The 16,579-nt window shown below is 36.3% G+C and overlaps 1 protein-coding gene and 1 non-coding gene across 21 annotated transcripts in view; one reads left to right on the forward strand and one right to left on the reverse strand.

The window, feature by feature from the left end:
- The window catches only part of Myo9a (myosin IXA), a 305,400-nt gene that overhangs the window by 27,372 nt on the left and 261,449 nt on the right, over positions 1-16,579 (reverse strand). For 18 of the 20 annotated variants that reach the window (XM_087198928.1, XM_087198925.1, XM_087198926.1 and 15 more), the window contains 8 exons: positions 12,778-12,889; positions 10,564-10,625; positions 8,988-9,180; positions 5,580-5,708; positions 4,774-4,879; positions 3,815-3,946; positions 3,066-3,189; positions 1,736-1,789 (listed from right to left, as the gene is read on the reverse strand). In XM_087198928.1, coding sequence (XP_087055054.1) covers positions 1,736-1,789; positions 3,066-3,189; positions 3,815-3,946; positions 4,774-4,879; positions 5,580-5,708; positions 8,988-9,180; positions 10,564-10,625; positions 12,778-12,889 — 912 coding nt within the window. The remainder of the gene's footprint in view (positions 1-1,735; positions 1,790-3,065; positions 3,190-3,814; positions 3,947-4,773; positions 4,880-5,579; positions 5,709-8,987; positions 9,181-10,563; positions 10,626-12,777; positions 12,890-16,579) is intronic. The other 2 variants (XM_013076164.3, XM_013076161.3) reach the window with 1 other exon arrangement.
- LOC147821866 (U6 spliceosomal RNA) lies at positions 11,748-11,853 on the forward strand. The gene has a single exon (XR_015446524.1). It is a non-coding gene; the product is annotated as a U6 spliceosomal RNA (small nuclear RNA).

Below are 16,579 nucleotides of genomic sequence, written 5' to 3' on the forward strand. Positions count from 1 at the left end.
GGTACAAGTACTTGTGGGTAAAATATAACCTGCTGGCACCTCTATAAGAATCAAAGCAATGGTACCAAACTGTATTAGTAGTTACCATATTCTTTACTACAAATGCATTCACGGTTTATAAAAAGGTCAGTTTCGTGTCATGTTGCCAATCAAGTAATATAAATTAGTTATATTAACTGTTGGGTTCACTATTTTTGTCATATGACAAAACAAGTACACATGAAGCATCTCTATTGTAACTGTTATTCAAGAAAGAATATTTGTGAAAATGCCTGAGTTGCCAGCTGATTTAGCTGCTTTGCATATGAAACCTTACTTAGAAAAATAACAAGGTATGATTATTCAGACTTGGGCATGGGCACACATTTTCTTTAAAACAGTATAAAAGGAACCTGTTATTTCAAGTGAAACAAATAACTGTACTATTGTCAGTGATAAAATTTCAAGCTTTCAAACAAATATTAATATTTTGGAAAATCTAACTTCCCTGGGAGTTTGAGGGCTTCCCAAAAGGTGCCAATGCCATTAGTCAGGGTTCCACCAGAAGATACAAGCAAGTCTTAAAAGAGACCAGTAATCCCCACAGAAACGAGACAGGGTTGTGCACTGTTAGCAAGGGACTAGAGCCACGAGTTATGTTCACTTAGCCTCTTGCCAATGCAACACCAGAGGGTCAGGCAGAATTCTGTCCTCCTTATAGCTCCGCCAGTCTCAATACCAGAGGTTAGAAAAGATCAAGAAAAAGAAAGGTCAAAGATAAGAGTCAAACAGAAACCACTTCTCAACCCCAAAGTTTAAGGTCTAGTCTGGAAAGAATCTAGAAGAGCACTGGATCAAGCCTGTGGCGGAGTTTTAATATCAAGAGAATCGAATTTTAAATACTAGAATGAGAATAAAGCACTTATAAATTATGAAAGTGACAAGATACTGGTAAGGAGTTGATAATCACTGCGAAAAAGAAGTATGACATAGTAGAGAAGCAGTAAAGCAAAACTAATCTGTGCTGCTATCCCCACAAGGCTTCTTGATGAAATGGTACACACAGGTGAATAGTCTTTGAAATTAGTTGCACAAAGGTTAGTGTTCTTAGCTTTCTATTCCTCTGTTCCTCTTTCTAATAACTAATAAAATTGAAGAGGGGCACCAGTGAGGAAATCCTGTTATGAGTGCTATTATACTATGATACTTAAGTCTACAAGTAATTTTGTCCATTTGTTCACTATTTGTTGTTTTGTTTGATAAATGTTAAGTAGGTAAGAGTTATATTTCTACCTCTGGGAAGATACCATCAGAGTCACCGATATGAATGGGCAAATAAGCATCGCCAACGATGGGAAATGCTAAAAGTAGTAACAGATATTTCAAATAGTAAAGTAGAAGAGATTGCTAGGAACACAGGTGATATAGTAATTAATTTGATACCTCAATGTTTTCTTTCATCTTACAATGACTTAACCAATGGAGAAACTCAAAAGGAGACTTATCTAATAAAGAAAAAATGCTTTATTTTAAATGAGCATTGTTCAACTGTACAACACAAAGGAAGGAAAATAAAGAGCTAAGGAAAGAGATTAAGAGATGAAGAACAGTGAAGGCTGATCAAAACGTGGGACCTGAACTGGGGTTGAACATGGAGGGTGGACAGGCATGAATGATAGACAGAGCAGACCAATTCCTGGGTGAATGAGAGACAATAATGGAAAGTGGCTTGACACATTGCAATATTAATACATACCGAGACTGAATTGCGGGTTATGCTCATAAATCTAACTGCAATTAGTACAGGTTTCTGGATTAGGAAGGACATGAAAAGGAAAGCAGAAGGTTAGAATGTACAGGTCATTGCCCCATTAAAAGAGGTTAATCTTTCAGTGGACTGAATATATTCATCTCTGCAGCACTGGCAAAAAGCACAGCTTGTCTACCTGCTTTGAAGTCACTTTATGGTAAAATGCTCTTCCCTTTGCTAGATGGGCTCTACTAAATTGGGCCTGTTAGCACTGAGCTCCTGAAAACTCACACTAAGAAAAGTTTCACTTCTAAACAGAGTATGTGTTTTCAATTTCAGGGGATAAGATTTAGATGGTATCCTATAATGAACTTTACTATGTTTCCTGCCTGGAAAAAGGTTATGCTTACGTTTATTTTCAGAGAAGAACTTCCACTAATTTAACCAACCGACCTTTGTTGAGCACTTGTTCAGTGCCATGCAGTTTGAATTGTAAAGGTAGAAACAGGGTTATTACAGTGCCATTCTAAGTGCAAACTACGAAGAAGTATTGCTGGGCCCCTGGAAAGCATAGCATGATGATGGGGAAGCTGCTTATTGTTAGAGATTTACTGGAAATCTGAAGAAGGTGCTCATCACTACAATTTTATTTTACAATTCAGAGAAAGGGTAACAAATGGGCAACAGCTAAACTTTAAAGCAGTCACTGTTTTCCAGTTATTCAGATACTGATTATTAATGATAACTGGAGCTATTTATATATAGGTCACCGGTTACAATGGAAGGTAATAAATACAAAAGGGGGTAAATGAATTATTTATGAGGCTCATCTCAAAACCTAAACATAATTTTTTGAAGAAATCCTTATGTGGTAATAGTAGACTCATATGGAATTCCATTTTCCTTATGAATCAAATGTTTTAGTTCAATTTCAGTTGCAAGACTATCCCTAGGAGTCTTGGCAGAACCACCAGAAGTGCCACAGTTGAAGACAGGAACATATGGTAGAAAAGTAGAGAACAAAGTTAGGATAGGGTTAAATTTTAATAAAAAGGACAAGAAAAATAAGTAGGGCTAATTATTAAGCCACTAACATTACCCAGATTTATAAAATTCTGCACATTTAATCACATATATTCTGTACATATAACTAAAAAGAACTAACAGATCACACATCAGGTATCCATAGCCCCCTGTTATTTGGTGAGTTCTTTTTCCCTCCTCTTTCTTCTGAAAAAGATTCTGAGGGTAACCCCTATTTGCATTACAAATACACACTTAAAAGTCTCAGTAAGGCTCTCATTTTTACTCTGTGGTTCCATGTTTGGCATCTTACCATTGATCTACGAATCAGCGACAGCCTAGTCTTTGCCTTATTCTCAGCAAATTCCAGGCTACTGATGTCTTTGAGACGAGCCTTGTATTTATTCATTTGCTCCACAACAATCAGCTCCACACAGCTGAAATTGGAGAAAAGAAAAACTGTTAAAGGAGAAGTGCAACAACCACAGACTGTTTTTCAGTTAAGAGTGGTAGACAAAGGATAAAGGAAAAATCAATATCCTGTACATTATGATCTCTGAAACAAGGCTTAGAATGGTGGCTGCACTTCAGAATTACATGAGGAACAGTTACACATCCCAAAGGCCATGCTACACCCCAGACCAATTAAATCAAACTCTCCAGGGATAGAATTTAAGTATTAGTATTTTTTAAAATTTCCTTTTGTAGTCAAGGTTGGGAAGAAAAGCATGAAAAAGGCCAAGGGGGAAATATAAGAATATTGAAGTATTAAGACCAAAAAGATTCAGAGCTGTAAACCACAGTTAGCCTAGATTGTAAGAAAACAGTTCACATAATTTGATACAACAGAATTTGAAAATCTACTTACAAACTACAAGCTGTCCTAAAGAAAAGACAAATTTCAAAATTAGGACTCTTTAATGATGAATTGAACCACATTGAATCTAAGAGTTTATATCCTCAGCTAAGAATACCCAAGAAGGTCCAGCAGTTTTCTTAAAGACACCTGAACCTGTGGCAACACCAACCCAGAAAGTCTTGCTGAGGCAAGAAAAGCCTTACGTGGTAGTCTTACTGATGTCCTGGACACTCTGTAGTGGGTCAGTTGTGTCAGGGCAGCGGAGAATGCATGGTGCAAAAACAATGGCCAAAGCATTAGCAGACATTCGATTAGTGTCTTCCTGCAGAGCAATCCTAAGAAATAAAACGAAAACAAATGAAAAGAGGGAAAAAAAGAGACACTAGCAGTTAGAAAAAGTGAAAGTGGATGGTATGATGCCAACTGCACATTACGAGGAAGATATTCACATCAGTTGAAGTGAGACACTGTAGACTTTTCCCGAAGATGTTCTTCTGCCTCTGGAAAATGTATATTCACTCTATTTTTTTGGAAATAGTCTAGATCAGCAGAAAGCTCACCAAAGGAAATCTGTGAACACTTCTGTGAACTGGTAAAGGCCAATGTCACTTGACGAACATATTTGAAGGATGCAGGGTTAGAGGCTTTAAGGCATTTTCAGTCATATGAAATATTTAACCAGAAAGAAAGATGGTTTTCTTCCCAAAGGCTGCTGATATTTATATACAGGGTAAGACAGACTATTCCTAAAGCTTCCACTCGGTCAATTTCTAAGCACAATCTGAATCTAGCCCTCTCAAATGAGGTTATGTCAATAGATATGCATCTTTTCTAGTTGAGAAGTTCGATAAATGGCTAAGCTACAAAGCGCCACCATGAGGCTGGGGCCACTACATGGCTCACATGAGGGAAAAGAAGCAGGGCCACACAGTCCAGCTCCAAGGAATCCTAAGCACCTGTTCAAGGCACTGTCTTGTCAAGGAAAAGAAGGACAAGGAGTAGGGCATGGGGGAGTAGGGAGGAGAAAAAGAGGGGGAAGGGGAAGAGAAGAAATATATGTATCAGCTTTCCAAATGATGAAATTCTTCCAAATGAAGAAGCTCTTCATCCACTTAAAAATAACCCAACAGAAATCATTACATATTCCTGCACTTGAAGTTACCTGACGAGGTGAAAGATAAGGCGTTCAAGTGTATTGAGGTGAGTTCGGGAGAGCTGATCGATCACAGAGTACACCCCACGGATAGTCTCCTTCCTCTCCTGAAGGCCTAGAAACAGGAAAAGCAGCCAATTAGACTGAATAACCCTCTTACATGTTGCATCCTCCTCCTGAACACACTCTGTAGCAGGAGAGGCTGGTTCTTAGGCATTGTGCCTGAATGTCAGAAGAGGAATGACTCACCTCAGTTACACTTTGACACCCTCACTGCAAGCAGAAAGAGTCCCCTTAGTATCGGTCTACACTTCAGCAATCCTCAATTACAACAAAGGGACAGAGATACTCCAGTTTTTCAACCATCAGTTTATACATCCTTGGGGCCTAAATACCTTTAGGTAGACCATCATCAAAATCCTACATACCCAGAACACCGAGAAGCCAGACTCCAAAACCTGACAGGCCTGGCACAAAATAGATAGCTTTATATACATTCCTGCTCAGATTCACAATTTAAATGAATGTTCGACTACTCTTAAATCCCTTATTTAATTTTTCAATGTTTTATAATCCTAGTTTTTCAATCCCTTTGTGAGAAGCAAAAAAGTGGCTTACTCAGAAAACTTTCAGAACATGACATTTTAAGCGTCTGAAAAGTCAACAGCTCAGTATGTACTGAGTATCAAAAGCTAACATTTGGACCTCTAAGGGCTAAGTCATGAGAAAATGACTTCATAATCAATACTAAACTAACAATGGCCTTCCTTTCTCAAGTGTAGTCCTTCCCTCTAACCCAGGCAGCCTGTGCTTACCCATAGCTCGAAGAAATTCCTCATAGAGTTCAAAGGTCATGAGTGGATTGGGCAAATCTCGAAGCCATTGTTTGAATACACTTGCAATGACATGAATGTTGTAGTCATCTAGGTTTACACTCTCAGCATCTATTTAGGGACAGGAGGTAAATAACAAAGCCAAAACATGCAAATAGAGTCAAATAAATGATTTTAGAAACTCTCATCACTAAAAGAAGTTTCAGGATTCTTAATCAAACTGACAGACTTTATCTTCTACAATTCAGTTCCATGCTTTGGAACAATGCTTCTAAATGTGAAGAAACTGTGTTTACTTAATCTGTTGTTAACTGAGATGTCTAAAATAAAACAGTAAGTGTTTTGATGCTAAAGCACTGTTAAACTGTCACAAATGTTTCTAAATTCTTGTTCTTGATTTTTGTACTGTCGAGTTGTGGACTGACAATAGGAAAAAGGCAAGCCCTTTCCTAAAACCAAGGCTGATTTTAAGTCATGGTTAGAGATGACAAGGCAGTGATAAATGAACTTGGGCAATGTGAAGGAAACATCTTCACCTTGTTCCATTTATAAACACCCTAAGCTTATATACATTCAGATGACTGGGAGGACATAGGATGAATGATTTTCATTTGTGTTGCTCCAAGGTACAAAAGATAAAATTGACAGCTGCCTGCAAACTGGAGTAGACAAGTCTCTGGTGAGACAGAACATTCTGCTTGAGTTTCACCAGGAATTTTCTGTTCTTGCTCTCCTACCAATTCCTTATCAATTTGTTCCTAAGAAACAGCACTGTGGTAGGTAGGTTCTTGCCACACAAAGACAGGCTTTATACTCAAGTTTGGTTCAAAAAAGACCTATTCTTATCATCAAGAAATCAAATAACAATAAATGCTGGTGCGGCTGTAGGGAAAAAGGAACCTTTCTACATTGTTGGTGGAAATGTTAACTACTACAACACTATGAAAATCAGTGTAGAGATTCCTCAAAAAGCTAAAAACAGAAATTTGTAATAGCTAAAATTTGGAAGCAGCCCAATTGCCCATCAACTGGAGACTGGATAAAGAAAATGTGGGGGAATCGATAATGTAAAATAGGAAGAAAAGGTCCAAAGGGGTAGGGGTAGTGGGAGGCACAGGGGAAAGGAAAGAAGGGAAAGGAAAACATGATGAGAAATGGAAAAAATGGAAATAAAGTCTTTGTAAATAGGGAAGAGGGGAGGGCGTGAAGGGAGGACTAGGAATGGGGAAAAAATAAGAACCAAGATGCATTATATAAAGGTACAATTCCCAATGAGAAATGTAATTGTGTTGTATACCTACAATGTACCAATAAAAGAATTTAATATAAAAAAAAGAAAATGTGGGGTTTTTTATAAAATGGAGTATGACTCAGCCATAAAAAATGAGAAATTAGAGACATTTATAGCCAAATGGATGCACACTGAGACGATACTCTTAAGTGAAATAAATAGGACACACATGTAATTACCGAAGTTTCTCTAGTGTGAGAAACTGAAAAGTGTAAATAAGGACTAAAAGGTATAATAGATAATGTGAAATAGGAAGAAAAGGGGCAAAGGGGAAGGGGAAGTGAGAGGGGCAGGGGAAAGAAGGGAATAGAATTAATATGAGAAAATTAAAAAATGGAAACAAAGTCTTTGTAAATAGGGAGGGATGCAGGGGTTGAAGGGAGGGCAGGGGAATGGGGAAAAATAAGATCCAAGGGAGATTATGTAAAGGTGCAAATTTCCAATGATGAATGTCATATTGTATATCTAAAATGTACCAATAAAATTAATTTAAAAAAATTCCATTTGAGATAGCTAGTTCTCATCTGGGTGCCTTCCCAAAAGAGTTAAAGTCCTCATATTACAGGGATACACGCATACCCATGTTTATAGCAGCACAACTCCTAAGAGCTAAATCTTGGAATCGGCCTATATACCCATCAATAGATGAAAGGATAAAGAAAATGAGGTATCTACACACAATGGAGTATTATTCTGCCATAAAGATAAACCTGAGGCATTTGTAGGTAAATGGATGCAACTTGAGACCATAATATTAAATAAGTTAGACATATAATTTTAAATATCACACGGTTTCTCTTATAAGAAATTTTAAAAATATACATAAAGAGTAAAATAGAAGACAGCTAAAAAGGAAGTAGAGATCTTTTTTAAATGGATGGAGGAACAAGAGACAGGGATAGGGAAGGAAATGAGAAATGGGAATTGAAGAAAAAAAATGAAAGCAGAGCTTTTGCAAATGGGAAAGGGACCAAGAGTTGGAAGGAGCAGACAGGGAAGGGAGGGGACAAACAACCAAAAAGAATTAAGATGTATTATGCACATGTACCAATTCCCCCAAATAAATGTAATCATCATGTACTACAAACATGAACTGATAAAAATTTTAAAAAGAACTATCCTTTTCTAATAGCAATACTTGAGCAGAAGTTGAGAGTGAAACCAAAGTGAATTCCCTGCATACATTCCAAGACTGAGGCTAGAGCTCTACACAGGCAAGTGCTCAACTCACTACTAGTTTAAAACTATGTCATCAATGTAGGAAGGCAGGAAGAGGCATTGAAAAGAGGAGCATCTAGAATCAGAATAACACCGACTACCAGGCAGTAAGGTTAGCTTTGGATTCAGAAGATATTAATTCCCAACATGGTAACATTGGCGACTGGTCTTTGGACAAGAGCCTCTGTATGTATCAATTTCATCTGTAAATGGGGGAAATAATATGCTTAATTCATAGAATTGTTTGAAGTTTATTAAAAAACCATTTAGTGGGCGGGGGATTTAGCTCAGTGGTTCCGCTGTCCACCTTGCAAGGGCAAGGTCCCAAGTTCGATCCTCGGTACCAAAAACAAAACAAAACAAACAAAAAAATCATTTAGCACTGCCTTGTGTCACCGACAACCTGGTATTAAATTTCCCTGATCATAAATTTGTCTTCTTCACAAATTAAGGGTATCAAACCCTTAAGGAGATGTTGAAAAGACTAAATGAGATGTTTATCAAGTACCTACCAATACCAATACCTTGTACAAATGATACATAATTAACATAAAATCAAGATTCTTTAGAAAGACACAAAGTTAGAGAACCACAGAAAATATTACGTCCTTCTGGCTGTAAGGATCAATAAATATATAATGACACATCAAAGAGCCTGAAATTACTTATTTAAATAAAAGTACCATGGACCCTTGACATATGAACTTGATTGGTTCCCGAGGCTTGGTTATAGCTAAGTCAATATAGCTGAGATCTGGATGTTTACCTGGATACACAAGAATCTTCCATTAACTTAATTAACCCAAGCTGTTTGTATGCCAGGTCAGTCGTAATTCAAGGGTCCACTGTATTTGATCTTGGTTTGGAGAGCACTGTCTTACCTGTATCCAGACCTTGTCGAAGCTCCTTGATTTTATTAGTTGAGCCAGACTTTCGGTAAATACCTTCTGTATAAAGGCCATGCATTTCAATGTAATTTATGAGCTTTTCCACCACTAAAGGAACAGTTCGGTCTTCACTGGTCAAACGGGACAGTTCAACCCCAAATTGTCGAGGTGATAGCTCTGGATCATACTAAATGGAAGATAATTTTTCTCTTCAAATGCACTGAACATCTTTAAACAGACTTAGCCAATTCTTTAAAGGGAACTACTTTTGATTTCCCTGAAGTTTTAAGAGAATAGTTATAAGTATTGGGGGAAAGGGAATTATACTTAAAAAAGTACAATATTAGTTTCAATCCTTTCCTACTAGGAACTCCCCAAAGAAAACAAGTAGAGGAGACAGTGGCAATTGGCTGCTACTTCTTTCCTTTCAAAAATCTCTCCATACAAAGGTGAGCTTTGGGTGTAGGAGAAGGAGGTTGGTTTTCGTTGCAAACAGCTTGAACATTTAGCAGGTATCATTACAAAATCCACTGATTTTACATGAATCAGAGTTGACAGTAATTTCTGAAGCCTAAGAATGCTTCAATATTTCAAAGATAACCCTTAGTGAAAATTGATTTCATAATCAAAGGCAAAAAAAGGCTAACACAGACTGGCCATGATTAGTGTTATACTCCCTTAATGACTTTAATAGTGTTAATATTAGGTCTTATTAACTGTAGCTTATGTGTCTACAACTGAACTGCTTATTCTTATAATGATTTGAAGTAATTCACACACACAAAAAAAGGCCAGGTATTACCTCAGAAGCTACAACCTTTCGTGTAATCTTTCCTTCCCTCTAACCCAATAATGCAGGCCACCAGTTGCCACACTTTTTAACTCAGTACACTGTATGCAACAAGCACATACATTTATGTAACAGTTCAGATTTGCATATTATTATGAGTGTGAAATTAATTTTAAACCTTATACATCAATAAAGGCCTGAAATTTTTAAAAAAAGATTGACTACTTGAAATATAAGGTTCAGTATATTTTAAATCTGTCTGTGTAATCAAGTAGAAATATGTAAAAGCATGAATTGTTTCTGCACTTTGCTGTTTATGTTTAAATTTGTTTATCTTTTATTGTAGCCTACCACCCTGAGAAGGACAATTCCTAGGAAGACTTAAGACTTAAGAGTGTTAAGGAAGGGGCTGGGGATTTAGCTCAGTGGTGCTGCCACCTGCCTCATAAGTGCAAGGTCCTGAGTTCAATCCACGGTACCAAAAAAAAAAAGTAAAATGCCTCTAAAAATAGAGTATTTCAAAATGTGGCTTATAAAAATCAATCAGCTTATCTACAGTAAAGGTAAAACAGTTCTGGGAAAATCAATGCAGTTTTATATACACACGCCCCTGTACATGTATGTGCTGGATCATGACATAAAATACATTTTTTACTGTGAATTTTGGCCTGAAAGTTTGAAAATCCTTGTTCTATACACCACCAAACAGGCTTTGATTTCTTTCCATTGGGTGTAAAACACCTACAGATACACTGTTATTGACAGGTGATAACTTCTTACCTTTTTAGAGCACTTGGCTGTGGTTTTCAGACAGCACTTCTTATGGCAAGCATACTTACATACTGAAAAACAGGTTAGGAATGTAGCATTTTTAGACATCTGCAACTCACTGACAAAAATTTATCATATTTGTATCTCTTCAAAAGATTTTTAGATCTGAGACTGTTCTGTCTCACACACATACAAATACACACTTTGTACTATGTTAACAACTAAGGATTTTTAACCCACTCTATTGGAGAAAATGAAGTTGGAAAAACACACCTAACATTTCTAGTCACTATCAAAAAAAGCTTTAAAATTCTTTCAAGAACACCAGTCCTATTCTGAAGTAACTCCCAAATTCCAACAGGAAAATGGCCTATCTTTGTGGATCGATTCACAAATTAGTGTTGATCTTTTGGTGGGTGCATTACAACCTGCTAAAATGCCAGAAATGTCTAAAGAATCATTCTCTTGAGTAAGGAAGGCACTGCTGTCAAAGACCCTCACTGAAATGAAAACACGTAGTATATTAAGATAGAGGAAAGGCCTCATCTATTATCACTAAAGTCCAGAATAGAACTCTGTGAGGACCAGAATATAAAAATAGCAGTTGTGATTGGGAAGATGAGACAAAGAAAAACTTCAGAGCAAAAATACTTTCTTGGAGTGGTAGATAACAGGATGGTTGGATAACTAGTGAGCAGGGACAGACACATGAGGAGGAGGATACTCAGAGCACAGCTGGGCTATGTCATTCTGCTTCACTATCTCTGGCTCCTGCCTACCAACACTTGAATATCCTTAATTGAGTTCTAAAGTATCACTTTGGCTTTCAAAGCTAAGATCAAGCAGGCAAGGTGATGTCACAGTACTGGTGGAATCACCATAATCACAAAGAAAATCAATTTCATGAGGAAATTAAACCAAACTCACTTAAAAGTCATAAAAAAGGGGCTGGGGATTTAGCTCAGTGGTTTTGCCGCCTGCTGCGTAAGCGCAAGGACCCGAGTTTGATCCCTGGTACCAAAAAAAAAAGTCATAAAAAGGCAAAATCCTTAAGCTTTCAGCATTATGTCACAGAAGAAATGACTCTAAACCCTCATAAAGTGAGCTAACAAATAGTAAAGTCCATTTCAAACTACTTCCTACTTTCACTCTCTTCCTAGTTTTTAAGACTACTGATAATAAAATGAAAAGAAGTGCTTGTTTTGGTAGCACATGTACTAAAACTGTAATCATACAGAGATCTGTCCATGGCTCCTGGGTAAGGATGACATGCAAACCAATGAAGCATCCATTATTAAAAATAAATAAATAAAAAAGGAGAAAACAGTTGTCGAACCACAAAACCAGGCAACAGATCTAAGAATGTGGTGGTTCTGCTACAGCAAAATGACTTTTTTTTATTGTTGCCACACTGGTCCCAGGCCTGCTTAGTATTTCCTTTGTTCAATTCTGACCTGCTAGTAAAAGCAAAGCCTCACAGAATTACTGATAGTGCAAGAATAATAATCCAGAGGAGTGTGAATTAAAGCCAGAACCAAGGTGACCTATGAGGAGTCTCTTCTCACATTTTAGGATTTACATATTCTGGTGAATGGATTACAGTACAGAAAGTATCTTTTGGACTATAATCTAAGATCAAATCTATCCAAGCAGCAGTACATCCACCTTCCCAACAAACACTAACCCACTATATACCACAACTAGGCATGAGTGAAACAGAAGAAACAGATAAGTTTGCTGACTTTGTAGAGCATATGTTCTGGTGAGACAGACTGAAAATCAAGAAAAACGAATGAATATTTACTATAATTTCGTACTAACATATTGGAGCTTAACCTAAGTGACATTTTAATGAAAGGTGGTAAGTGTTACAAGGACTATCAAATCTGAGAAAGGGATTAAAGAATAGAATTGCAGTTTAGACAGAAGAGTAAGAGCTCTTTGAGGAGGAGGTAACATGGGTGAAGATATGAATTCACTGAATATGAAAGCATACTAAGATCTAGGGAGTGAGTTTGAAAGGACAAGGTTCTCAGTGACCATGGAATACCAAGTATCTTGTTTGGATAGAGAGAGTGGGTAAAGCAGAATATGATACTAAGAGGGGAATAAAGAAGTAGGTAGTGTGAATTATTCTTTCATATTAAAGAAGATATAAAAAAACCCAAGGATATAGAGATGTTAGGTTCTTTAAAAAATTCCTCAAAGATCTCTCATACTTACATTTGCAAACTGAGGCTCGGTCCATTATCCATATCAAAGAAGAACAATATTCACAGTACGTAGGGATGCTATATTGGGTGGCCTTAAAGACATGACCATTGTGTTCTTCCACCTGAGTGAAAAATTCAACTGTTTATCTTAAAGCCAATACACTAAATCCTTCCCTAACATGGTCAGCAAATAGGAAATCCTCCAATCCCTTCCTAAGTCTTCCCTGGATACTTAATTCTTAGGGAGAATTATGATCATCTGAGAAATAAAATACACGGTTCTTGCTTTCAAAAGGCTAACCATATAGACAAATATGACCAACTTATAGAAAAAGCAATGCAACAAATATAACTGCTTTTTTATGTGATGGAATCAGCATGTTCAATTAAAAGCAGCAGTTATCACTGTTCGTTTTTTTTTAAACCTCAGGAACCTTTCACACTTTGAAAATTACTGATGATTCAAAAGGCCCCTGTTCATTGAGTTATACCTATTGATCTTTAACCACACAGAAATAAAGACTGAAAAAAATGTTAAAGTATTTTTTCATTAATTCACTGAAAATTAATAAACATTATAGCTCAACATAAGTAACACTGTAATGAAAGACAATTATATGTTTAAATCAAAAACATTAGAGAAAAAAGGAGTATAGTTTTACATTTTTGTAAATCTCTTGAATGTCTGGCTTACTGAAAGACACCTGGATTCTGATCCACCTCTGCCCTCAATCTACTGCAGTATACAAATGAGCTTGAACAGTATGAAGAAAATCCAGCTTCATACAGATAGGAAACTGGAAAATGGAAGAGTATTTTAATAGTCCTTTCAGACAATGATACTATGCCAAAGCTTAACAAATGATAGTTTAAAGGTTAATTGAAATATGAATAAAAGGGAGGGGAAGGAAAAAGACAGGCAGGGCATGTAAAATCAATTAAGAGTGTTAGGTACATATACCAACTCCCCATGATGAGTGTAACCATTATGTACTGCAAACATGGACTAATAAAATTTTTAAAATATGAATTCAAAAACCATACCAATCTAATAAAAGAGGGAAAAGACCCAAATCAATGCAACTAGAAATGAAAATTTTGAAATCACAATGGACACTGCCTAAATCAACAAAATTAACCACTATTTTGCAAGCTTTATGCCAATAAAATTAGACTACAGAAGAAACAGATTCCTAGATACATATAAATTATCAAAACTGAACCAAGAAGATTTAATAACACAGAATAATCCAATAAAAGGTAATGAAATTAAAGGAGTAATAAAAAACCTACCCACTAAGAAAAGTTAGGTCTGGATGGATCACTACTGAATTCTATAAAAACTTCAGTAAAGATCTAACACCAATACTCCTTAAGCTCTTTAGTGAAACTGAAAGGGAAGGAGTACTCCCAGAATCTTTCCTGGAAGCTATTTCCCTAATTCCAAAACTAACATGGATCCAACCAAAAAAGAGAACTACAGACTAATCTCTTTAAGAACAAATATGAAAAATCCTCAATAAGATGAATGCAACAAATCATCAAAAAGATCACACATTATGAAAAATGAGGCTTCATGCCAGGGATGCAAGGATGGTTCAACATATGCATATTGATAAAGGTAATACATCACATAAAGAGAAGCAAGAACAAAAATCATATGATCATTTCAACAGAAGTAAAAAAAAAAAAAACTTTTGGCAAAATCCAACATCTTCTTATGATTAAAAAAACACTGGAAAAAAAGAGAAAGAAAAACCCTGAAAAAAATAGGTAAGAAGAACCTTATTGCTATCCAATAAAAGCCATTTATGACAAACCGCCTGCCAACAAATGGGGAAAAACGGAAAGCTTTTCCTCTAAAATCAGAAACAAGACCAGGAAGTCCATTAACACCACTCATGTTAAACATGGTGCCTGAAACATTAGCAACAGCAATTAGGCAAGATAAAGAAAAGGCATATGTATAGGAAAGGAAGAAGTCAAATTATCATTATTTGCAGATAAGATGATCCTCTACATAGAAGACTCCCAAAAACCCACCAAAAGACTCTTAGAATTAATAACTAAATTCATTAATGTAGTAGGATACAAAATCAACACACAAAAATCATTAGTGTTGTACACTAATAATGAACCCACTGAGAAAGAAATTACAAAAAAAATCATTCACCATAGCATTAAGAAAAATCTAATACTTAGGAATTACCCTAAGGAAGTAAAAGACCTCTATAACAAAAACTACAGTACTCTGAAAAAGGAAATCGAAGAGGACATCAGAAAAATGAAAAGATATTACCTCTTTGTGGACAGGCAGAACCAATTCAGCCAAAATGACTATACTTCCAAAACTGATACACAGATTTAACTCAATCCCAATCAAAATAACAACAGCATTCCTTACAGAACTGGATAAAACAACCCTAAAATTCATATAGATCCAGAAGAGACTCAGAATAGCAAAAGCAATTCTGAGTAGAAAGAGCAAAGCAGAGGCATTACAGTCCTGGACTTGAAGTTATATTACAAAGGTACAGTGATAAAAACAGCATAGTACTGGCACAAAAACAGATCAATGGAACATAACAAGAGGATGCAGAAACAATCCTATGCACATTCAACTATTTGATTTTTGACAAAAGCATACACTAGAGAAAAGATAGCCTCTTTAATAATTGGTGTTCGAAAAACTGGCTATCCGTATGCAGAAGATTGAATTTAGACCCATATCTCTTACCATGTACTAAATTAAAATCAAAATGGATCAAAGAACTAAATAATAAAACAGATAACTTGATAGAAGATAAAATAGGTAAAATTCTTGAGGACATAGACAAGCAAGGGCTTTCTGAACAGAGCCCCCGTAGCATAGGAAATAGTACCAAAGATCACAAATGGGATCATGTCAAATTTAAAATCTTATGTACAGCAAAAGAAACAACCAACAGAGTGAAAAGACAACCTACAGAAGGGGAAGGTTTTTTTGCCGGCTATTCCTCAGAGGACTAGTATCCAGAATACTTAAAGAACTCAAAAAATTCAGGGCCCACCAAAATAAAAAACCCAATCAAAAACTGGGCAACTGAAATGAACAGACACTTCACCACAAGAAGTACAAATGGCCAATAAATAAATGAAGAAATATTTTGTTTTGTTTTGTTTTTGGTACTGGGGATCAAACTCGGGACCTTGTGGTTGTGAGGCAGGCAGTAGAACCATTAAGCTAAATCCCTGGCCCTATACATGAAGAAATGTTCAACATCACTGGCCATTAGAAAAATGCAATTTAAAGCGAAATTCCACCTTACCCCAGAAAAAATGGTCATCATCAAGAAGTCAAATAATAACAAATGCTGGTGAGGTTGCAGGGGAAAAAGGAACCCTTGTACATTGTTAATAGGGATGTAAACTAGTACAATCACCATGGAAATCAGTATGAAGATTCCTCAAAAAACTAAATCTAGAGGTTCCATTTGATCCAGCTGCTCCCCTTCTAGATATCTTGCCAGAAGAGTTAGAGACATTATAGCACAGTGACACATGCATGCCATGTTCATAGCAACACAATTCATAAGAGCTAAATTTTGGAAGCAGCCTGTATGTCCAACAACAGATAAATGGATAAAGAAAATGTATTTACATATAATGTAAATTTACATACAATGTAGTTATTTACATACTACACTGCTAAAAAGAAAGATAAACGAGTCATTTGTAGATGAATGCACCTTGAGACCACGATGTTAAGTGAAATAAATCAGATGCACAAGGTTAAATATTACATAGTTTCTCTTATATGAGAAATCCAAATT

The sequence above is a fragment of the Heterocephalus glaber genome, unplaced genomic scaffold (genome assembly GCF_053883595.1).
Source record: "Heterocephalus glaber isolate CG9 unplaced genomic scaffold, H.glaber_assembly_v1.0 deba00001689, whole genome shotgun sequence".
In the NCBI taxonomy this organism is placed as follows: domain Eukaryota; kingdom Metazoa; phylum Chordata; class Mammalia; order Rodentia; family Bathyergidae; genus Heterocephalus; species Heterocephalus glaber.